Raw genomic sequence first — 14,568 nt, 5'->3', positions numbered from 1 at the left:
CCCAGGGCAATCAAACTTATTCCAGAGGCTGCCCCAAAACACTGCCGGCGGAGAAGAGGTATTCGGAGTGGACTTCTAGTCTGACTCAGGAGGCGTGCACACCATCCACCGCTTCCGAGTATATTACTCGCTAATGTACAGTATCTGGATAATAAAGTAGACAAGCTCAGGGCGAGGATCTCCTTCCAGAGAAACATCTGGGATTGTAACATATTCTGTTTCACAGAAACATGGCTCTTGGGATATACTGTCCCCGTCCATACAGCCATCTGGGTTCTCAGTACATCGTGCAGACAGGAATAAAGAACTCTCCGGGAATAAGAAAGGTGGGGGTGTATGTTTCATGATTAACTACTCATGGTGTGATTGTGAAAGCATACATAAACTGAAGTCCTTTTGTTCACCAGACCTAAAATACCTCAAACGCCGACCGTATTACCTCCCAAGAGAATTCTCTTCGGTTATAGTCACAGCTGTGTATATTCCCCCTCAAGCCGATACCATGACGGCCCTCAAAGAACTACACTGGACAAAAAAATGTTTAGATACTACTGCACTGTGGGAGCTAGGAACACAAGCATTTCGCTACACCCGCAATAACATCTGCTAAATATATGTATGTGACCAATAAAATTTGATTTGATTATGTGAGCAGAGTTTTGCCTCTGTTCATTCAGTCTACACACTGATGGAAGATTCCAATGACAATAACAAGGCTTCAGACTGAGGTAATTGTGTATTATACTTCAAGATACTGTCAAACTATAATGTCAGTTCTTTATATTTGTCTTTCTGTCCATACTTGCTGAAAAGGTAATCTCTTGTATTACTGTCTTTGTATAAAGATCATTATCATTCCATGCATTTAGTCAGGTACTTCCATTGACATCCAATCTGCCTTTGATGCCCCTCCATGACATGGTAACAGAACCATCATTCCCTCACTGACGTCTATGTGGTGTTCTAACTACAGTATTCATTATCAGACAGGCAGGCAGGCAATAAGTAACAGTTTCTACCTGCTGGAATAATCTGAGCAAAACTAATGATACAACACAATGGTTTCCTCATAAAACATTAACACGCATTAGCCAGACTCCAGGGCTCTCAACACATCCAACTAACTTCACTGCATCCTTAAGCAGCACATTTCTGCTCGACATCAGGGCCTGTATTCACAAAGCATCTCAGAGTAGGAGTGCTGTTTTAGGATCAGTTTTGCCTTTTAAATTATAATGAATGGACAGGGGGGACCTGATCCTGCATCCACACTCCGAGACGCTTAATGAATACAGGCCCAGAACACATGAAGGATGTTGTCTACACTGTCATTCTATGAGGATGAGTAATCAACATGAACAGTAAGTCCATACAGTAAATCCTGTCTCTCAGTCCTAGCTCGAGGGCAATATGTAGCTAAATGGTTATTGTACAGTAAGTGAAATCCTTCGGCATCACACGGACTGTGTTACGAAAGCATCATAAAAACAATGGGGTATTAGATGTTTAGGCTTTGTTATACCTAAACATCTAGCCCTATGTTGTGGACCAGGTTATAGGGAGTACACAGCATACAGGCATCAGACAATTTAGCTGGATTACATATTATTTTTGCGTAATCTCTGCTCATTGTGATGGACGATTAGGGTCATTCTTAACCAGGGCCATGTATCACCAGTGTAATGTTGCTAAAAATGCAAGCGGACATCATGTTTCATACACCGTGGAGTATTCCATCACTGAGGACCTGAAATAGTCCCAAAACACGGACACTATGGTGAATAAGGCACAACAGCGCTTCTTCAACCTCAGGCGGCTGAAGAAATTTGGCATAACCCTCACAAACTTCTACAGATGCACCATTGAGAGCATTCTGTCAGGCAACTCCATGGCTCTCCAGAGGGTGGTGCGGTCTGCCCAACGCATCACCGGGGGCACGCTGCTTGCCCTCCAGGACATTTACAGCACCCGTTGTCAAAGGAAGGCCAAGAAGATCATTAAGGCCCTCAGCCACACGAGCCACAGTTGTAACCATCTAACAGACAAGGACGGTACAGGTGCATCAGAACCGGGACCGAGAGAGTGAGAAACAGCTTCTATCACCAGGACCCAGTTTTTAAAAAAGTTATCTGGATTTCGCCTATCGGTTAGGAAAAAATGCATAGAAATAGAATGAATAGTACAGACAAATCACTCCCGTTCTACTCATTTTATTTCTATGCATTTAATCCTATCCAATAAGCGAAATCCAGATACAGTTGAAGTTGGAGGTTTACATACACCTTAGCCAAAAACATTTAAACTCAGTTTTTCACAATTCCTGACATTTAATCCTAGTAAAAATTCCCTGTCTTAGGATCACCAGTTCATTTTAAGAATGTGAAATGTCAGAATAATAGGAGAGAGAATTATTTATTTCAGCTTTTATTTCTTTCATCACCCTCAGAAGATTACATACACTCAATTAGTATTTGGTAGCATTACCTTTAAATTGTTTAACTTGGGTCAAACGATTCAGATAGCCTTCCACCAGCTTCCCACAATAAATTGGGTGAATTTTGGTACATTCCTCCTGACAGAACTGGTGTAACTGAGTCAGGTTTGTCGGCCTCCTTGCTCGCACATGCTTTTTCAGTTCTGCCCCCACATTTTTTCACACAGTATTTATGCTACAGTAGTTTATGTGTCGGGGGGCTAGGGTCAGTCTGTTATATCTGGAGTATTTCTTCTGTCTTATCCGGTGTCCTGTGTGAATTTAAGTTTGCTCTCTCTAATTCTCTCTTTCTCTCTCTCGGAGGACCCGAGCCCTAGGACCATGCCTCAGGACTACCTGGCATGATGACTCCTTGTTGTCCCCAGTCCACCTGGCCGTGCTGCTGCTCCGGTATCAAGTGTTCTGCCTGCGGCTATGGAACCCTGACCTGTTCACCGGACGTGCTACCTTCTCCCAGACCTGCTGTTTTCAACTCTCTAGAGACAGCAGGAGTGGTAGAGATACTCTCAATGATCGGCTATGAAAAGCCAACTGACATTTACTCCTGAGGTGCTGACCTGTTGCACTCTCGACAACTACTGTGATTATTATTATTTGACCATGCTGGTCATTTATGAACATCTTGGCCATGTTCTGTTATAATCTCCACCCGGCACAGCCAGAAGAGGACTGGCCACCCCTCATAGCCTGGTTCCTCTCTAGGTTTCTTCCTAGGTTTTAGCCTTTCTAGGGAGTTTTTCCTAGCCACCGTGACTCTACACCTGCATTGCTTGCTGTTTGGGGTTTTAGGCTGGGTTTCTGTACAGCACTTTGAGATATCAGCTGATGTAAAAAGGGCTATATAAATACATTTGATTTGATTTTCTATAGGATTGAGGTCAGGGCTTTGTGATGGCCACTCCAATACTTTGACTTTGTTGTCCTTAAGCCATTTTGCCACAACTTTGGAAGTATGCTTGGGGTCATTGTCCATTTGGAAGACCCATTTGCGACCAAGCTTTAACTTCCTGACTGATGTCTTGAGATGTTGCTTAAATATATCCACATCATTTTCATTCCTCATGATGCCATCTATTTTGTGAAGTGCACCAGTCCCTCCTGAGGCAAAGCACCCCCACAACATGATGCGGGCCACCCCCGTGCTTCACGGTTGGGATGGTGTTCTTTGGCTTGCAAGCCTCCCCCTTTTTCGTCCAAACATGACAATGGTCATCATGGCCAAACAATTCTATTTTTGTTTCATCAGACCAGAGGACATATCTCCAAAAAGTACCATCTTTGTCCCCATGTGCAGTTGCAAACCGTAGTCTGGCTTTTTTTTATGGCGGTTTAGGAGCAGTGGCTTCTTCCTTGCTGAGCAGCCTTTCAGGTTATGTCGATATAGGACTTGTTTTACTGTTGATATAGATACTTTTGTACCTGTTTCCTCCAGCATCTTCACGAGGTCCATTGCTGTTGTTCTGGGATTGATTTACACTTCTTGCACCAAAGTACGTTCATCTCTAGGAGACAGAGCGCGTCTCCTTCCTGAGCGGTATGACGGCTGCGTGGTCCCATGGTGTTTATACTTGCGTACTATTGTTTGTACAGATGAACGTGGTACCTTCAGGCATTTGGAAATTGCTCCCAAGGATGAACCATATTTGTGGAGGTCTATCAGAAGCTTCTGAAGCCATGACATAATTTTCTGGAATTTTCCAAGCTGTTTAAAGCCACAGTCAACTTAGTGTATGTAAACTTCTGACCCACTGGAATTGTGATACAGTGAATTATAAGTGGAAAATGACTTGTGTCATGCACAAAGTAGATGTCCTAACAGACTTGGCAAAACTATAGTTTGTTAACAAGAAATTTGTGGAGTGGTTGTAAAATTTGTTTTAATGACTCCAACCTAAGTGTATGTAAACTTCCGACTTCAACTGTAGATAACTTTTGAAAAACGGGTCCCAAGCCATCAGACTGTTGAACAGCCATCATTAGCCAGCTACCTGCCCGGTACTCTGCCCTGCACCTTGAGAATAAAGCCCCATGTATATAAAGACATTGAACACTGGTCACTTCATATACGAAAAATCATTATTTAACCTGTCTCCTCCCCTTCATCTACACTGATTGAAGTGGATTTAACAAGTGACATCAATAAGGGATCATAGCTTTCACCTGGATTCACCTGGCCAGTCTATGTCATGGAAAGAGCAGGTTTTCCTAATGTTTTGTACACTCAGTGTAGCTCAGTATTTGTATAATGTATTTTATACAGTCATTATTGCTTATCTTTATCAAGGGTGTCAATAATTTTTGACCCAACTGTATACTTTATTCTCAACATAGCCCATCCTAACTCAGAGGGCTCCCGAATGGCACAGCGGTCTAAGGCACTGCATCACAGTGCTAGAGGCATCACTACAGACCCTGGTTCGATCCTGGGCTGTATCACAACTGGCCGTGATCTGGAGTCCCATAAGGCGGTGCACAATTGGTCAGGGGAGGGTTTGGCCGGGATAGGCTGTCATTGTAAATAAGAATTTGTTCGTAACTGATTTGCCTAGTTAAATAAATAAAATATACCTTCTACTGTACATACCATTTTCTTTGCAAAGAATACAGTATACTGTCTACACACACACCACATATTTATGTTCAGGAATATGAAACTACTCACTCTAATATATCTACTTCATATATACTTTGGATTGTGGACTCGTTCTGATATTTCTTGATTTTTAAAATTTTGTTTTTATTATTTGTATATTTGTATTGCATTTACTAGACATTCTACTGCACTATTGGAGATACTAACATAATAATTTTGCTGCACCTGCTATAACACCTGCAAATATGTGTACGCAACCAATCAACTTTTATTTGATTTTGAGAGGATTTTAAGCCAATTCAAAGATTTAAAAAAATATATTTATGCACTGTCAGTTGGTCACTCAGAAGAGATTACCCCAATTAATATGACATTTCCACTAACATTAACTGTGAAAGATTCTTTGTTCAGGTCAGAGACGAGGCAAAACAACTCAAAATAGAAACGCTAAAACAAAACAAAAAGTTACTTTAGCTCATTTCCTCAGACTTCCATTGACTGAGTTCATCTCCAAATCTGTCCAACAGGCACTTCTGAGCTGAATATAATTTACTCTCGCTGACTTTAATCAGTAGATACAGAGGGTAAAAAGGACACAGAGACACTGCTCATCCTTCTACCACTCTGACCTTTTTACACTAATTGGTAGCAACCCTCTAGTTCTCCTTGTCCATTTGATGTATACTAGAGAGAAACGCTGGAGTGAAACAGAGGGCTCTATGAAGTAGACACCAAAGCCACCGTGAAGTCCCATAAGTTAGTGGTGGCAACACCATATTGGACTCTTCGTCTGATGCATTGCTTTTACTTAAACAGAGCATCAATATGTTAAGATTTTAAAAACACGAATTTCAAAAAAAGGATGGAATGGAATGGATTAAGTTTCTATATCATAGCAATGTAATAAAATGTGAAAATATCAAGTCACAGCAATACACCACTGTTAGTTGAGCAAAGCATGCATGATTGGTGGTTTTTGAACCATTTCCTTATTTTTCTGCATTTACTGTAAACACATCAACATGAATGGCACACTACAGTACTTGTCATCTTAACCTGACATTCCAGCTCATCACCACAACGTTCACACAATGTGGACATGGTTGTGATTGTTTATTCACACTTTGATGATGTTCTTCTATGTCATATATGTTCCCTGTTTTGAAACTCAGGCGTTTCTGTTTCCATCTCTATCCACATTGAAAACAACAAACCACTGGACCATGCTCTCAACGCTAATCAGACAAGGCTGACTGCACCCTGTTTTAAAGCCTGGAGGCGACACTGACTGTACTGCTGTCTGTCTATATATCTATCTATCTGCTTCCCTTCCATTCCCATGTCTCTACATCTACTTTGTCTATATGCCTGCCTGTTCACAATCGACAACTAACTCAGAGACATTGGTTAGGTTAATTTACAGCACGTTAGGGTTACGCGTCTGTTGGTTGGGTCCCTCAAGGCTCTACAGAACAGGGATAGAACCTTCTGCATCATCTACCCATCATCTTAACCACACTGCACCATCACTGTGGAGGCAGTGTCGTATCACAGCATGTTTCATACTGACATAACATCGCGCTTCAGGTACTAAAATGCTTATTTCCCCCCCCAAGATAAACTTGAAGGCAAGAGAACAAACAGGGTTGTGTTGCAGCCATTGTGAAGAGGACAAATTCAATTGAACCCAAGTGTCTCATCAAGAAGACAGATGTCATGGCTGTTGAATGTGTCTGACCTATCTCAATCTGTAAGTGATAGCAGGAGATAGATACATCGCACTACAGACAGATCCAAATATCCACCCGAGCAGTTACATAATCCTGCCTAGCAACAAAAGTATTGAACAAATCTGCATAATATCTGCGTGTTTGACGAGAGCATTCTAATCTAGCCTGCCGACGGAGGGACGGTGGCTGTCTCTAAATGTGGAGATATGTGGATTTTGTGCCCTGGTTCTAATGCTGTCACCGCGGCCTGACACAGATGTGTTTCCCAATAATACACTGGCATATACTTAAGATATTACTGAGCTTCTTTTCAAGACCACATACTCTGTAACTGTTTTAAAGTCGCCATTAGCCACATAGTGAAATCCCTGAGTGGTTTCCTTCCTCTCCAGCAAATTAGTCTGTATCGTTGTAGTGACTAGCTGCATTGATACACAATCCAAAACGTAATTAATAACTTCACCATGCTCAAATGGATATTCAATGTCTGCTTTTTTTTACGTTTACCCATCTACCAATAGGTTCCCTTCTTTGCGATGCATTGGAAAACCTCCTTGGTATTTGTGGTTAAATCTGTGTTTGAAATTCACTGCTTGACTGAGGGACCTTACAGATAATTGTATGTGTGGGGTACAGAGATAAGGTAGTCATTCAAAAAATTATGTTAAAAATTATTATTGCGCAAAACTTATGCAACTTATTTTGTGAGTTGTTAAGCACATTTTTTGTCTTGAATTTATTTAGGCTTTCCATAAGAAAGGGGTTGAATACTTATAAACATTTCCGCATTTTATTTTTGATTAAGTTGTAAAAATTTCTAAAAACATATTTCCACTTTAACATTATAGGGTATTGTATGTAGGTCAGTGAAAAATATGTTTTTATTCATTTTAAGTTCAGGATGTAACACAACAAAATGTGGAAAAAGTCAAGGGGTGTGAATACTTTCTGAAGGCACTGTAACTGCATCATGGAGATGGGAAGCTAATTAATGTCCTGTATGCTGTAAGATACCACTTTGTACCCTAGAGCACACAGGACATTTGTCTTATTTATAAAATCCTGTTTATGCAGTACCGTAGAAACCTATATAAACCATGAACAGAGAAAATCAATTGTCAGATGTGTGCGCTGTGATATACAGTATGATCTCAAACCTCTGTCACCACAAGTACATTTTGGTTGATGTTGGAAAATATTACACTAACTAAATACAGGTAACACTTAACTACACAGCCAATCCAAAATAGTGTGTAATGTGTTTTCTATTCAATGTGTTTTAGTGGGTAGGGTTGGCTGGGCAGGTTTCCCTCAGCCATACACCGAGGCAGCCACTGACCAAGCCTCTCCATTGGACCACCTATCCAGGCAGAGCGAGGTGCTAGGAGAGAGAGGGGGCAGCTGTGAAGAAGGGAGGGGGCACTGCTGTAGAGCTAAGAGGACTGGCCCCATCTGTCACTACCACAGCCAGCCCAGTCTGTCTATCTCTCTGCTTCTCTGTCTCTCTCTCTCTCTGTATGTCTGTCTGTCTCTGTCTCTCTCTCTGCCTGTACCGGCCTAACAAACAGCAACTGCTGCTGGAATCCATTGACTTTGATGGAAAGGCCAACTGTACTAGCCTATACATCAGGCAAGTGACGTGAAAAGAATGCAGCTCAATTGTTTCCAAGATTGGCCCATTGTTTTGAGGGAAAGAGACAGTGATAAGGTCTCCGATTGGGGGCCTCATTTATTTCCATTCCCACCTGCGCTATGCATGCAGTGACAGAACAGAATGTGTTATTTCAGTGGGTCAGCCTTTAATTATTCAGTGACAGCCAACACTCAGTGCAGTGTTTGCATATAGCGAATTCTGGGATGCTGGTGCTGTTTTTCTCTAGCAGTGTAATAAGCACAGAAACCCATTGCCTTCAGCTAAGACATGATGATTATAAGCCCGTCTGGTGTTCAACTTTCCCAAGTTCTCTCACGTCACCCCGCTCCTCCGCTCTCTCCACTGGCTTCCAGTTGAAGCTCGCATCCGCTACAAGACCATGGTGCTTGCCTACGGAGCTGTGAGGGGAACGGCACCTCCGTACCTTCAGGCTCTGATCAGGCCCTACACCCAAACAAGGGCACTGCGTTCATCCACCTCTGGCCTGCTCGCCTCCCTACCTCTGAGGAAGTACAGTTCCCGCTCAGCCCAGTCAAAACTGTTCGCTGCTCTGGCACCCCAATGGTGGAACAAACTCCCTCACGACGCCAGGTCAGCGGAGTCAATCACCACCTTCCGGAGACACCTGAAACCCCACCTCTTTAAGGAATACCTAGGATAGGATAAAGTAATCCTTCTAAACCCCCCCCCCCCTTAAAAGAGTTAGATGCACTATTGTAAAGTGGTTGTTCCACTGGATATCATAAGGTGAATGCACCAATTTGTAAGTCGCTCTGGATAAGAGCGTCTGCTAAATGACTTAAATGTAAATGTAAATAAACATGGCTATTATGGCTTAACTGAATTGACTGGTGCATTCAGTTGATTGGCAGACTTTGTGTCTCTAGGTCAATATCACCCCCGCTTCAGCTAACACATAAACTGTTCATGCTAGAATAAACATTAACTTACAAATGTCATGGCTCAACAATCTTGTTTATCAAACGATTCACACACGTAGACTTTTCCTGTATGTAGGCTATACTCTCTCTCACACACACATCTTTCTCCTTGTCACTTGTTTTCTCTCTCTTTCTCCATTTCTCCCTCTATACTGCCCAGATCATTACTCAAGCCTAAAATTGAATGTATTCACTATAGTTACTTTTAATTGATGAAGTAGTTCTGCGTAAATCATGTGCAAAATACATTTGCTTCTTATAGTGAAATGAGAAGACTACATGCACAGGCGACTTAATTGAAACATGAAAACAAGTAGGCCATTGCAGTATGACAACAACCGTTAAATAAAGACTGCATAAAACATGTATGTACCGCCATTAGTCTACTTGTTTCCAATTTCCCGGAATATTTGTATTTTGTGCACTGGTTTGTTCTCCTGTGCAGTAGCGGATTTAGGTATAGACGACATGGGCAGCCGCCCAGGGCAGCATCTTGCCGGGGGCGGCACGGGGCGCCCACACAACATTTTTTGGAATGGTGACATTTGCGCGATCAATTTTCTATCGCTCATTTGCACGTCACGCCAATGATATCATGTCACCGTGTGGGACTGTGAGTCAATTAACCTTGTCGGAGTGGGCGCCCTGATTCTAGTTTGTGAGGTAGGCAGGCTACTGTCTGGGAAGGTCTCCCACTCAGAAGTACGAGATGGGAAGGGGGGCGGGGGTAGGTTGACCCCAGGTCTCCCCACTGGAAGCCCGAGGTAGGGGGGGCAGGGGAATCTATCAAATAGCGCACCTCTAACTTTGTACAGTACTAATGCAATTAGTAAAATCAGTCACACTATGAAATGTTACCAAATAAACCACAATTCATTCATAATACTGTGAATATATAGTTTCACAGACATATTGCTGCATTTTTTTCTGGTTTGTGCAAAATCTTTAAGAATAATATAAAACCAGTCTGCACACCACCAAGGTGAATTGGTTTAGTCTTGACTCTTGGTTGACAGTGTTGGGGGACGGGTAATGCTTGAGTGCCAAATCAACACAAATTTGTTTCTATTTGTCTTTGTTACTTCTTTTTGATATTTGAGTCTTATTTTTTATATACATTTTTATATTTATATATTTTTAAATGTTATGATAATTTATTTGTGTTGTTCCAAATGTCTGAATAAAAATTACAGTTAGTGCAGAATGGTGCATTTTTTGTTTGTTGGCGGGGGCGCTGAAGGGGTGGGGTTTGCCCAGGGAGCCATACAAGCTAGAACCGCCACTGGTCCTGTGATTGCTGCCCGATTTAACTGAAGATTAGAGGCCATACAAAACTGTATCCATTCAACAAAAGTCTTCAGTTATGTAACCACGTAAATTAATGTCTTCACTTTTAAGTGTAAAGTTAGACAGATGATTTATGTTTTTTTCTAGCGTATTCCTTGTTGCAATACGTTAAAATCATAACGCACCAGAAAACAATGTGGAATTGTGTTTATTTTAACATAACTTTACCCACTGGGCAAAACCTGGTTGAATCAACGTTGTTTCCCCGTCATTTCAACCAAATAAGTCAGTGTGATCACGTTGAATCAACTTGGGAAACTATTTGGATTTGAAAAAATTTATCAATTTATGGGAATTTCTTATTTTTTCCCCACCCATCTTTTAACCTAAATCCAATAACACGGTGAGTTTTTTGTTGTTGATTTCACGTTAGTTGACAACTCAACCAAATATTAGTCAAAACTAGATCTTGAAATGAAGTCTGTACTTAGCGGGTAAGGGTTGCACAATAGCCCATGTCTAGGCTACACAAATAAGCATGCAGGCTACATTTCCAAAGCTCTCTGTAGGCTACTTCCCGTCCATACCAGCAGCATACATCATTGTACAATCCATCTCTACCAAAAAAAACATCTAAGGAAGGATAACAATCACGAATGGAGGGTCAGAGATGACCGTTTGGGGTTGATTGCCCGGTAGTTGGATAGATTAATAAATAATGTTGACCTGCTGGACGCCAGTGATACTTTCTTATATTGTAGCAAATCGTTTCATATCGTTGCCATCGGCGAAACTACACACATTTTAATTTATTTCACGCTTAATGGGCTCCTTTGAAACAATTTGGTTGCGCTCCGCTTGAATGCTGGAATCAGCAGTGTTGCAGCAGCAGACTATCCATGGATGCACTTATTAGCCTACCGTATGATGTGAGCGACAATTATACTTCAAAAGAAAGGCTTTTAAAAATAAAGTACACCTACCTCACTCATGATTTATAAGTGTTGTAGTTACGATGATTCCAGTACTTGATGTACACTTGTCATTCGTAAGCAGTCCTCCCGTCCGCGATGCCTGGGTCCGTTATAGAGGGGAGGTTTTATAGTATGTGGAGTAACCCTTTCATTTCCTCACGTTTCCATTAAACCAATAGGAATGTCTTCGGTATATCCCTATCTCAAGTCACCACTCAAGAGCTCAAATATTAATTATAGTCGTACATATAGGCAGGCAGCCTTATCAAGTTATTGCCACAGCTCATTGTTATATTAAACCAACCAATAGCACTTATTCTGCCACAGCACAATGTAGACTACACACCAACGTGTGCTTTATGTAATGCAAAGCAGCTCCCCACTGGGCACAAACTGGTTGAATCAACGTTGTTTCAACGCCATTTGGAATCTACGTGGAAAATAGCCTAAAATGGATTTGAAAAAAGTTATCAATGTAAACTGTTGTTTTGAGTGTGACATTTCAACCACATGATTGTCACCGTGGTAACCACATTTCAACATAAACAAACCTAGTATAAAATATGTTGAATTTGTACCTTTACAACAAGGTCAGATCTTCCATGTTATATCCACTATCAGAAAAAAAATGTAGGCTGGGCAGGACCTTCTACAGGATAATTGGTGTATCTACAGGTACCATTTGGACGCCCATCCATGGTTTTAACGAAGCCCAGCTTAGCTATGATATTTGTCACTGACCATAACCAATGTAATATTGTGAGAATGATTGTTGAGTGATCTCCACTTATAAATTAAATAGATTCACTGTTGCTATTGAAGTCATTCCAAAGGGCAGGTTTACCAAAGCAAATGAAATGTGACCATACTTTATCACTCATATATCATCAATGATGATGATATAGCATTTGCAAGGTCATGATCAGCAATTGTTTCAATTTAAACCACAATTAAACTAAAAATAGACAATACCTAGGGTTTCAAGCTCTGGTTGATTTCAAATTGAATTATGTGATATTGAATTGTGTTTGATTGTCAACACAACCAATTATCAACGTTTGAAGGAGATATCTTCTGCTTGAATAGTTCCATCAGTACCACTGACTTAATCTGGCTTTAATTCCAGCTTGTCTACAATTTAATAATTGATATGTGGGATTCACGTCTCCATCTCAACCCAAAAAAATTGTTTAAAGAATAGGACTAAATCAAATCAAACTTTATTTAAAGTGCATTTAAAGTTTGATTTGATTTAGTACTACTCTTTAATGTATATGTTCACAATTGCTATAATAATCTGTGCAGAATCTCAAACTACATTGATCACTTGCACCATGTACTTTTAATGTAAGTTGAACTGTAATACAGGTCATCTGGTTTTGCTATTAGATGAAGTGCAGTGATAAATTATTAATTGGGGTGGCAGGGTAGCCTAGTGGTTAGAGCGTTGGACTAGTTACCGAAAGGTTGCAAGTTCAAATCCTTGAGCTGACAAGGTACAAATCTGTCGTTCTGCTCCTGAACAGGTAGTTAACCCACTGTTCCTAGGCCATAATTGAAAATAAGATTTTGTTCTTAACTGACTTGCCTTGTTAAAGGTAAAATAATACATTTATTGTAGTAGAAATGTATTGTAGTAGAACAGCCCCCTGCTGTTCATACCTGGGAGAACACTTCTGACAACAATCCTAAAAAAACTGCATGTAAAGTAATCCATTCAATCAAGACCTTCCCTTCACCTACTAGCCCTCACCTACTAGCCCACACCTACTAGCCCTCACCTACTAGCCCTCACCTACTAGCCCTCACCTACTAGCCCTCACCTACTAGCCCACACCTACTAGCCCTCACCTACTAGCCCACACCTACTAGCCCTCACCTACTAGCCCACACCTACTAGCCCTCACCTACTAGCCCTCACCTACTAGCCCACACCTACTAGCCCTCACCTACTAGCCCTCACCTACTAGCCCACACCTACTAGCCCTCACCTACTAGCCGACACCTACTAGCCCTCACCTACTAGCCCTCACCTACTAGCCCACACCTACTAGCCCTCACCTACTAGCCCTCACCTACTAGCCCTCACCTACTAGCCCTCACCTACTAGCCCTCACCTACTAGCCCTCACCTACTAGCCCACACCTACTAGCCCTCACCTACTAGCCCTCACCTACTAGCCCACACCTACTAGCCCACACCAAATGCATGGCTGAGCTGGGATGAGTTGATACTTGTCTATTCGTAATGTAGTACTAAGCCACAACTTCTGTGTGGCTCAGTTGGTAGTGCATGGTGTGTGCAACACCAGGGTTGTGGGTTTGATTCCCATGGGGGACCAGTATGAACATTTATGCACTCATTACTTTACTGTAAGTCACTCTGGACAAGCGAGTCTGCTAAATGACTAACATGCAGTGGTGGAAAAATAACTAAATTGTCATACTTGAGTATAAGTAAAGATACCTTCAGAGAAAAGTGAAAGTCACCCAGTAAAATAATACTTGAGTAAAAGTGTTTGGTTTTAAATATACTTAGGTATTAAAAGTCAATGGAATTCCTAAAATGTACTTAAGTATCAAAAGTAAAAGTACAAGTATAAACCAGTCCAAATTCCTTATATTAAGCAAACCAGACAGCACAATTTTCTTATTTTTTATTGACAGATAGCCAGGAGCACACTCCAACACTCAGACATAATTTACAAACGAAGCATTTGTGTTTAGTGAGTTCACCAGATCAGAGGCAGTAGGGATGACCAGGGATGTTCTCTTGATAAGTGTGTGAATTGGACCATTTTCCTGTCAAAATATAAAGAGTACTTTTGGGTGTCAGGGAAAATGTATGGAGTAAAAAGTACCTTATTTTTTTTAGGAATGTAGTGAAGTAAAAGTA

The 14,568-nt window shown here is 41.3% G+C and overlaps 1 protein-coding gene across 1 annotated transcript in view; it reads right to left on the bottom strand.

Annotated features, from left to right (window-relative positions):
- The window catches only part of LOC139537403 (calmodulin regulator protein PCP4-like), a 36,806-nt gene extending 24,958 nt beyond the window's left edge, over positions 1-11,848 (bottom strand). The window contains exon 1 of the mRNA XM_071338649.1: positions 11,683-11,848. Within this exon, the coding sequence (XP_071194750.1) occupies positions 11,683-11,691 (9 nt within the window). The 5' untranslated portion in view covers positions 11,692-11,848. The remainder of the gene's footprint in view (positions 1-11,682) is intronic.
- Between the last annotated feature and the right edge of the window lie 2,720 nt (positions 11,849-14,568).

The sequence above is a fragment of the Salvelinus alpinus genome, chromosome 13 (genome assembly GCF_045679555.1).
Source record: "Salvelinus alpinus chromosome 13, SLU_Salpinus.1, whole genome shotgun sequence".
In the NCBI taxonomy this organism is placed as follows: domain Eukaryota; kingdom Metazoa; phylum Chordata; class Actinopteri; order Salmoniformes; family Salmonidae; genus Salvelinus; species Salvelinus alpinus.
This window is presented reverse-complemented; position numbering and strand designations above follow the sequence as displayed.